Below are 10,841 nucleotides of genomic sequence, written 5' to 3'. Positions count from 1 at the left end.
TAATACTGTCTCTTTTTTTATTTGTTTATTTAATAGTCATATTGTATTTCTATGTTACGATATCGATAAGTATAGTACGACACAACTTAGATGTAGCATCGACAAAATTCGTAAAACCGATCACATCCGAATAAGTACGCTGTCCCAAATTATCAATATTTACTTCTTATGTGAATATGATCTACACAAACGACTTGTTATCATGGCCGAAGGCAAGGGGGGGGGCTTTGGGGGTTAAAACACCCCCGAATTATTTTCGCTAAGTTAAGGAAAGTCACGGTTATCGTACTATCAAGTAAAAACGCTAGTAAGTATTTATTGGAAAGCATCTTCTATATTTCAAAAAATAAAACCTGTTGCTTTTTATTTCTGGAGCTCGAACGTGTTCGTCAATTGGACACGTCGATTTACATGCACTTGCTTTCTCCGGTTGAACTGACGCGAGAATTTATAGCGACGAATAGCGTCGAATGGCGCGATATGGAGCTATTTCTGTCGGTTGTGTAAATCGGCTGTAATCGGTTTTATTGAATGCTACACCTAAGTTATGGCTGTTTTTTTCATAGATTTCTTTAAAATTAGGGAATGGGGATATAATAAAAAAAAAAACAAAAGAATGAAATAAAAGTCAACGCTTCGATTTTTAAACATTTATATTGTATATTAAATAAATCTGTATAGCTTTAAAAGCACCACAATCGTTTCATTAAAATTGCAACAATAAAATTTCATTAAATCTCTTATAAATTAACAATACCTGCCCTTACAACACAAATTAATACTATTAGAATAAAGGTCCGTTTATACCGTCATTGATTTATTGTAAATCGTATCCATCATTTATATATTTCATCACTTTTTGTGCGACATAATATTCTTAGCTTATAATGTATATATGAATAATTATAAATAATAAAATATTTTGTAGCATTATATTTTAATTTAAATGTTCAAGCGTGTTATATTTTTAAGTAGGCATTTAATAGTTTCTAATAAAACTTAAATACAAAAATAATGTACATTACTGGTGTACTAATGAACACTTTTATCAGCAAAATAAACTTTAAATGTGCAATAGTCTAACGGTAACAAAAAAATATCGTTTAATTATAAACGGACCTTATTTTTTTTTCTTTAAATAAATGTCAAAAGTAAAACGTAAATACATTTCGTACTGTGAACATTGGAATGTGTATAACTACACAAAGTAATCCTCTAGAGACAATTTAGGAATGTACACCATTATTTTGAGACGACATTTTTACGATTTCCAAGGAGTTTTGTAAAAATATTTTTTTTTTTTATATTATATATATTTAGATTTTAAATTAATTAGTTTGTGTCCATTTTCGATTTAAGCGACTGATAATATTCTGAGAGTACTTTCCAAGCGGTCGGCGCCATGAAACCTTTGGGCGGTTCCTTGCCAGCTCGGGCCAGACCTATAAAAGAAAAAAAATATAAAAATAAAAAAAAAAATCTTTATGAAGTATTAATTACAAGCTTACGTGACTGACTTCAACAAGCAAGTAACTACAGTCGTTCCAAAACTTAAGTTCTATCTAATACAAATCTGGGAAAATATAATTGTTTGAAACTTGCCGAGTTGTTGCCACTCCTTAGACATTCTACCGTCAAACAGTGTTGTTAAGACGATACTTATTATTGTTGTGTCCATTTTGTTGATCAGTGTATTACAGAGCCAAGCCAAGCCAAGCCAATATAATATCTCACTCTCAAGATTGCAGGCGCATTGGTGTGATATATGAAATGGTTAATATTTTTTACATTGTGACATATACTATAATCAAATAACATAGGCAATATTTACCTCGCATCCTAGTTCCGGATATGAAGTCAAAGTCTTCCTTACGAGTCGGGTCAAAGAAAGCCATCTTGCCCACCGATGCGTCATAGGCTGCCACGCGGAACGGAATAATCTGAAAAATCCAATTAATATAATATTTAAAAATAAATCAAGCGTTTTGAATTGGTAATGACCCTTTTTTAGTTTACTCATTTTAGATGTTGAATAATAATTATAATATAGGCCACTCATTAACAGAAAAATTGAGTCCTTTCTGCTTCCTTACTGATAAGCGTAGGAAAATGGACAGTAGTCTCTGTTCTTTGGATTCAAGCTCGCTACATACAAAGTTTCATCAAGATTAAGTGAAGTCGGAACAGACTACGAGTGAGTAGGAGTGATTAGGAGTGAGTTGGAGTGATTAGGAGTGAGAAGGTGTGAGTAGGAGTGATTAGGAGTGAGTAGGTGTGATTAGGACTGAGTAGGTGTGAGTAGGACTGAGTAGGTGTGAGTAGGAGTGATTAGGAGTGAGTAGGTGTGATTAGGAGTGAGTAGGTGTGATTAGGCGTGAGTAGGTGTGATTAGGAGTGATTAGGTGTGATTAGGAATGATTAGGAGTGAGTAGGAGTAATTAGGAGTGAAGGTGTGATTAGGAGTGAGTAGGAGTGATTAGGAGTGATAAGGTGTGATTAGGAGTGAGTAGGAGTGATTAGGAGTGAGAAGGTATGATTAGGAATGAGTAGGAGTGAGTAGGAGTGATTATGAGTGAGTAGGAGTGATTATGAGTGAGTAGGTGTGATTCGGAGTGAGAAGGTGTGATTATCAGTGAGAAGGTGTGATTAGGAGTGAGTAGGTGTGATTAGGAGTGAGAAGGTATGATTAGGAATGAGTAGGAGTGAGTAGGAGTGATTATGAGTGAGTAGGAGTGATTATGAGTGAGTAGGTATGATTCGGAGTGAGAAGGTGTGATTATAAGTGAGAAGGTGTGATTAGGAGTGAGTAGGTGTGATTAGGAGTGAGAAGGTATGATTAGGAATGAGTAGGAGTGAGTAGGAGTGATTATGAGTGAGTAGGAGTGATTAGGAGTGTGCAGTGGGGCGGCACCTCGAGGTCGGCGAGGCCGGGCGCGACGGCGAGCAGCATGGCGCCGTGGCGCGGGTCGAAAAGGTCTCCGGGCGCGGCGGGGTGCGGCATGCCGGCCGGGTCGCGCCCCACGATGTAGTGGTTGGCGCCCGCGTTCATGCGGCACTTGGCGTGCCACTGCACCTGCCGCCCAAACACACCTCAAGTGTTAACGTGTCCATACACAGGCCCATCATAATAGTATTACTAAGTACTGCTCTGAAAGTTACTGATGGCAACAGTAAACATACTATTAATAAACCAGATTGACAGAAATGAAAATGTTCTAATTCATTTGTAAAATGATAATTGGGATCTCAACGCCTATGTGATCCCAGGGTCTCCAGAAATCAACAATAGACACCTAACCTTATTTAAAAAATGTATTACAATTTTAAATGTTTAAATTTATGAGTATTATATAAGTGGCATTTACAATAATAATTAATTATTACTATTTTATTGTAACAATTTACATGCAATTAAATACTGTCAGTATACGATACGACACAATTCAACGTTAATTCAAAGTTACACTATGTTACAAACTTATAAACTTTAGTAGGTAACTTAACTATTAAATGAAGTATATGACCTAAAAGTCAATATCAATGCCATGTTGTCGTATATTATACAAATTAAACAATATTTTGCTAAATACTAATTTACTAAATATATAAATACCTCAGTGGGCCCGGCGTACATCATGGGCGACGGGAAAATCGCAAGAACCGTAGACTTGGAATCCAGAACGCCTTCGTTCAGGACGGCCTTGTGTTGGTTAATTCTCACTTCCAGTGGCACGTCGTCGTCTTTCGTCCAGCCTCCTGTATATTACAAAATAATTTAATTAATTACAAAAGAAAAGCGATTGTAGGATCTAGTAACTAGATAAAATGCTGCATATCCCTAAGTCCTAGATTGGGCCGATAAAAAGTTTTTGTGTGTTAACCCCAATATGTCAAAAAGCAGAAGCTTTTCCGGACATGTTATGATTTTGTGATATTATTATAGTAAGCGAGTAGAGCGTGCATCTGTGATTACACTTGTATTATGCGATTTTCCTTGATATCTGGTGACGAGACCTAAATCTTATGTGACATCATCATCATATGGGCTAAGGCCTCCTCACCCTTTGAGGAGAAGGTTGAGAACATATTCCAGCATGTTGTTCCTTTGCGGGATACACATGTGGCAAAATTTCTAAGAAATTAGACACATGCAGCTTTCCTCACGATGTTTTTCTTCACCGCCGAGCACGAGATGAATTATAAGTACAAATTAAGCACATGAATATTCATTCAGTGGTGCTTGCCTGGGTTTGAACCCGCAATCATCGGTTAAGATTGACGTGTTCTAACTCTGGGCCATCTCGTCTTTTACTAGCAGTGTATAATTAATTAAGATTAATTTATAATTAACGTCGATTGTACAGTCGGGGTAAAAAAAGGTTCGTCACCTTAAGATCTATTTTCGTATGCTCAATACGAGCGATAATCTGCTTTACCGATCGAGACTGACATATTGCGTCGCAAGTATTTGATTTTCAGATTCAAGGTATAGTACGACACAAATTAGATATAGCATCGGAAAAAGCAATGGAATGAAAATGAAACCGATTACTGCCGATTTACACAACCAATAGAAATAGCTCCCTATCGCGCCATTCGACGCTATTCGTCGCTATAGATTCGCGCGTCAGAGAAAGCGAGTGCATGTAAATGGACGTGTCAAATTGACGAATATATTAGGTAATATGATATTACAAGTTATTACGTTTGTGCAAAGATCATATTCGTATGAGAAATAAATATTGATAATTTGGCATAGCGTACTCAATTCGGATGTGATCGGTTTTACGAATTTTGCCGATGCTACATCTAAGTTGTGTCGTACTGTACTAAGAATATAAGACTTGATAAATGAATGAATTTGAAAACTGACGAAGGTTTTCTTACTCTGACTGTACAATGTGTGTAATGTTATGGCTCACCGAGTGGGTGCAACAAGAGTACGGGGTTCTTGTATCCTCTTTCGAGTAGCTGGCGGCGCGTATCCTGCATCAGCAGTGCATGCCCGTTGTGGATCGGGTTGCGGAGCTGACGGGACGACACAGTATTAAACAGAGCCAGTCACCGCTGTCTGTACCTATGTATGCTTCTATCTCGAAAACTACGCAATGGATTTTGATGCGGTTTCTTTTAATAGATAGAGTGATTCGAGAGGTTTTTGTGTATAATACATAGACAATATAGTAAAGCAACAATGATAATTTTGGATATTTCTAACTAGTTATAACGGATTTGAATCGCGTATATTAATTCATTTTTAACGTCCCGACGTTTCGAGCACTTTACAGCGTCAATGGTCACGGGTAGACATAATTAATATACGCGATTCAAATCCGTTATAACTAGTTTTATTTCAATGTGTGTAAAATTTAAGACAACATTAGATAGAGCGATTCGAGAGGAAGTTTTTTGTAAATAATACATGGACAATAAAGTTAACAAACACAGATAATTTTAGAAGTTTCGAATGTGATATCGTAAATAAATAAATTATGTATTACATTTAGTATTATTATTACACCCGTGCGAAACTGAGGCGTGGCGTTATTAATAATTAACATATAGAAAGCGCTCTATATAAATGTATGTAGTAATATATTAGCGCATTATTGTTTTATTATAGTAAGATTAAACTCGATAAATAGATAGGTTGTTTGTACCACCTGTACATATGGCGTAACATTTCCAAATATTTGTTATGTAAAGCGGATATCACGATTATGATAAGTATCAAAATTGTCATACGATTCTGAGATTAATATATCATATGATGATAATTATCAATTACTAATCTAATTTTATACAAAATATCTGAATTATACAAACAGGAAAACAAAAACAAGAAAAACGTTATCTATTAACGTTGCTTGTTTGATCAATTACATTAAATTATATTGTAAAGTGCCTTCAGGAATCCGAATTAATCTGCAAATTTGATTGAGCTGTTACTACAGACGGATCAGATTGGTGGTGTATGGAATGGTAAAAATTTCTTAAGGCGTCTTTGTCTATGGGCAGTGGTCACGACTTACCATCACGTAGTTTATTTCATCGGTATAGGCTATCGGGTAGAAGAGACAATGAATTTCATAAAAGAGTATGTATATCTAATATTTCAACATTTTTGATGTTCCTTATGAAGAAAACTGATTCTCCTAAATGCGATAAGTGTGGAAGTTACGAAGACCTCTATCATTTGTTGATGGAATGTGGCAAGACTCAGAATTAGAGAAAGTTACTTTTATGTAATTTAAATGTATGTTTGTTCAATCTTGGATTTTTTCAGAGTATTCTAGCAGATCCTTCGTCAGAATCTGCTAGGATGCTCCTGGAGTTCTACTTAATAGCAATTAATATTAATTAATGTAAAACCAGAGGAAAAGGGTACTATGGGACTGACTTACTAGTGTTGGACAAAAGTCCCAAAATAAAAGAAAAAAAAAAATATCTCACTTGGAAAGCAAACACAGCGTCCGCGTTAAGTTCTTTGAACTTCTGTCTGAGCTCGTTGGGCGTGAGGCGGTACGAATCCAGGCCGTCGTCCCAGCGGATGCGTTCGAACACCTCCAAGTTACCGCCAACGAGCCAGTCACCTGATTCCTCGATCATCTGAAAAAGTATATTTGTAATAAGTAAAAAAAAATAGTTCATTATTTCTAATTTAACCAATTACAAGGCCTTGTCAGTGAAAAAAAGCGAAAGAAAGAAAGAGAGAAAGATAAATAGATAGGTAGGGAAATAAGAGAGAAAAAGATAGATAGCGAGAAAGATAGATAGATAGGTAGATAAAAAGAGAGAAAAAGATAGATAGCGAGAAAGATAGATAGATAGGTAGAGAAAAAAGTGAGAGAAAGATAGATATAGAGAGAAAATTAGATAGAGAAAGAGAGAGAGGGAGAAAGAAAGAAGAGAAATGGAAAGTCAACGTGGCCTGGCCGAGACACGGTAGGGACTCAATTCGTCTACGCGTGTAGCTTCTAATACACGAACTATCTGTATATCTGATCACCTTAATATAGGGGTGTCCGGTGTGGTAGATGCCGAACTGCCTCGCGCAGCGCTCGGCGCGGCGGTGCGGGTAGAACTCGGGCGCGCGCAGGATGGCGACGGCTCGGCCCGCGTGGCGCAGAGCGACAGCCGCCGCGCCCGACAGACGCTCCTTGTCCGCGCTGTGCAGCGGCAGCACTACCGGCACCGACTGATTCACCAGCGACCCGTCGCCCAGCGTCAGGCAGTTGGAATGCAACGCCTGCGGACGGAAGCCAAAATACTAGCCACTACCCGGTATGGTATGCTAAGTAGACCAGGCTTTATTTGATCACAGGGTATTTGGTATGGTATGGTAAAGCACCCAAACCCTTACGGCTTTATTTGATAACAAAATACTAGCCACAGAATGACACTACCCGGTATGGTATGCTAAGCAGACCAGGCTTTATTTGATCACAGGGGATTTGGTATGGTATGGTAAAGCACCCAAACCCTTAGGGCTTTATTTGATAACAAAATACTAGCCACAGAATGACACTACCCGGTATGGTATGCTAAGCAGACCAGGCTTTATTTGATAACAAGAAACTTGCAGCTTCACTTTGCACTATAGTTTTCAATGTCATATTTTAGTTCTCATTTGTTTGCAAGATTGCCGAGATTCCGCGATTACGAATGATTATACTAGCCACTACCCGGTATGGTATGCTAAGCAGCCAGACCCAGGCTTTATTTGACCGTAAGGGATTTACAGCTTCACTTTGCACTATAGTTTTCAATGTCATATTTTAGTTCTCTTTCGTTTGCAAGATTGCTGACATTCCGAAATTACGAATGATTGCGGATTCAATCCTAGGCAAGAAATAACTATTTGTTATAATTTTACTATGAACTAAAACTAATATCAATAAAATTCTCAATCAAGTATATGCAGCCCTAAGCCACATTGGAGCAATGTGATCAAAACTAGCAAACCTCCTCAAAAGGAGAGAAGGTCTTAACTCAGCAGAATTATAGACCACTATAAGTTTTAAACATAAAAATTAGGGTTGCCAACGATAAATATTAATAAACTAAACAACTCACTTGTAAATATTCAATTTCACGCATAAAACCTTTGAGCGGATAGGCCCAGCCCTCAGATAGAACCTGAAATAAATAATAATACTATTACAATACTCTTCTATATTTTCTTTTACATTTAATACAGTTACATACCTTTTATGAAACAAAATATTACCAAGGACGATAAAGAGAAGCAATTTAGTTTTTGTTCGCTGCAGAATTTTAAATAATCGAATGCAAATTATAAAATGTATTCAATATACACTAGAAATAAATGTCCCCGTTATCGAAATGAATTCATTATTATAATTACGTTAACCATAATCTAATACATTTACGTTAATCTATTGTATAAAAATTTAATTGCCTTTTATAACAATTGTCGGTAAATGAATTAATTTTTTTATGAATAATAATTTATTCAATAATGATTAACTTAAAATAATATTAACTAACTAATAAGAAATAAATGAATAAATGTAAATAAGTTACTAGTAAACGCACATTTAAAGAAATAAAAAAATATATCTGGTATTGTAGAAATAGTACAAATGTCGAGAAAAAAAAATCATAAATTATAATACATATAATACTGAAAGGTTATTTAGAAATTTAAAAATTACTAGCGAGTAAGTGCCGTACAAGTTACAAAAAGTATATTGTATACTTGGTAGTAGAGCTTTGTGCAAGCATACCTGGGTAGATACCACCCACTCATCATATATTTTTTACCGCCAAACAACAGTACTCTGTATTGTTGTGTTTCGGTTTGAACAGTGATAGAGTCAGTGTAAATTCAGACATATCATCTTAGTACCCAAAGTCGGTGGCTCATTGTAAGAAATGGTTCAGTTTAGTTTCTTACTCTTTTAGATCATTGTCTATGGGCAGTAGTGACTGCTGTATCATAGAAAATAAATGTACCTGTAGCTCTTATGTGATAGAAATATTCACCACCGATCAACAAATCAACACCATGAATCAACAGTATGAATAAAAAAATAGAATAGAAAACGTTCTATCTACTACTATTCATTATAAATTTTTTTCCTTTCGTTTTATTTTAGAAGGCGACTGGCTAATGAACCAGATAATGACAACAGACAATGATACTGCAAATCATCATCATCAATGCGGCACCATTTTTAGGAAATAAGCACTGACACAACTGGAAACACTAAATAACCCTAATAGTAATAGCATAATGAACTGGTTTTATTTATATTGTTTTTGTTTTTATGGAATAGGTATGCGGACGAGCATATAGGCCACCTGATGGTAAGTGGTCACCATCACCCATAGACAATGACGCTGTAAGAAATATTAACTATTCCTTACATCGTCAATGTGCCACCAACCTTGGGAACTAAGATGTTATGTCCCTTGTGCCTGTAGTTACACTGACTCCGGCATATAAATTATATAATACTAGCGGTCGCCCGCGGCTTCGCCCGCGTAGATAACGGTTCATAATCAGTCTTCTAATATCCCTACTGCTGAGGCACGGTCACATTTGAAGAATTACTGCAACCGGCGCTTGGATCTATTGTGATAAACCTCAAATTCGTTATCACAACACCTCAGCCATACCAACATCAGCCACGAATCTGATGAGGTTCTTAGAGTCGGAGGCCATTATGCCCTCTAAGGACCGGAGTTACAACATTTTATAGTTCTATCTTTTATAGTTAAGGCATCATACGCAAAAAATCAACTTTTTTGGTAGATTTTTTCCTTTTTTGTCCGAAAAACCCAAAATATCTTACGGAACCCTATTTTTTTTTCAAAATAAAATTTAGCCTATGTTATGCGGGATTAATTTAGCTTTCGAATGGTGAAAGAATTTTTAAAATCGGTCCAGTAGTTTTTGAGCCTATTCATTACAACCAAACAAACAAAGTTTTCCTCTTTATAATATTAGTGTAGATATATGGCAATAATGTGTCAATTAAATTTGTTTCACTCACTTGAACCCATTGCAGATCAAGCTTCGTGATCTCAAGCTGAGGGATTCTCTCCGCCTCTTCTAAGGCGCTGCTCAATCTATTCCCGTATATGAACAGTTCCTCGACACCAGCGCCGTCGTCTTCGTAACGAGGTATTATGCCCTGTCAATATATAGAAATAATGGAACATCCTTCTTTTGTTTTACATTATAGTATTTTAAATGAAGCTCTTTGATTGGTCGAAATATTATGGTATAACTTATATGCGGTGCCAAGTAGAACCATTTCGACCAATCAAAGAGCTTTATTTGTGGCCATATGTGATGTTTGGATGTTACACCTAAATATTTGGACAAATTTATTTTATGGAATTAGTCAATTTTTACTAAATTTTTATTTACATCTAACGAATGGAGTTAACTTCTAGTACAGATATACGTACATATAAACAAGTTAAATATATAAACAACTAGGTCTGCTATATTTAGACGAGGTATGTTACTATATATAGCTTCATGCATATAAAGGGACCGATATGTTTAACACAAGCATTTAATAACATGACAGCTGATACATTAGCATAATTTAATACCGCATAAGAAGTTTTCAGATCTACTGATATGGATAATTTTCTGTAAAAATAATTAGTAGTTTTCAAAATCACATTAATGAAGTTTATTTAAAACTGTATATAGTAACGGTATGAACTAATTCTCACCTGTGATTCAAGAAGACGGACCACTTCCATTGTAGATTCTTCGACTGATCGTCCAACTGTTTGGATGACCAGCTCGGGGGCTTCAGGACGCTCATAGTCTTGGGTGATACCAGTGAAACCCT

At 36.1% G+C, this 10,841-nt stretch overlaps 1 protein-coding gene across 2 annotated transcripts in view; it reads right to left on the bottom strand.

Moving 5' to 3' along the window:
- Positions 1-635: 635 nt before the first annotated feature.
- Positions 636-10,841, bottom strand: part of LOC124530168 (bifunctional 3'-phosphoadenosine 5'-phosphosulfate synthase) — a 34,834-nt gene continuing 24,628 nt past the window's right edge. For both annotated transcript variants that reach the window (XM_047104174.1, XM_047104173.1), the window contains exons 5-14: positions 10,720-10,839; positions 10,023-10,163; positions 8,077-8,139; positions 7,010-7,249; positions 6,454-6,609; positions 4,923-5,028; positions 3,614-3,756; positions 2,912-3,073; positions 1,832-1,940; positions 636-1,442 (exon numbers count right to left, since the gene is read on the bottom strand). In XM_047104174.1, coding sequence (XP_046960130.1) covers positions 1,333-1,442; positions 1,832-1,940; positions 2,912-3,073; positions 3,614-3,756; positions 4,923-5,028; positions 6,454-6,609; positions 7,010-7,249; positions 8,077-8,139; positions 10,023-10,163; positions 10,720-10,839 — 1,350 coding nt within the window. In that variant the 3' untranslated portion in view covers positions 636-1,332. The remainder of the gene's footprint in view (positions 1,443-1,831; positions 1,941-2,911; positions 3,074-3,613; positions 3,757-4,922; positions 5,029-6,453; positions 6,610-7,009; positions 7,250-8,076; positions 8,140-10,022; positions 10,164-10,719; positions 10,840-10,841) is intronic.

This window comes from Vanessa cardui, chromosome 6 (assembly GCF_905220365.1).
Source record: "Vanessa cardui chromosome 6, ilVanCard2.1, whole genome shotgun sequence".
NCBI classification, from domain to species: domain Eukaryota; kingdom Metazoa; phylum Arthropoda; class Insecta; order Lepidoptera; family Nymphalidae; genus Vanessa; species Vanessa cardui.
This window is presented reverse-complemented; position numbering and strand designations above follow the sequence as displayed.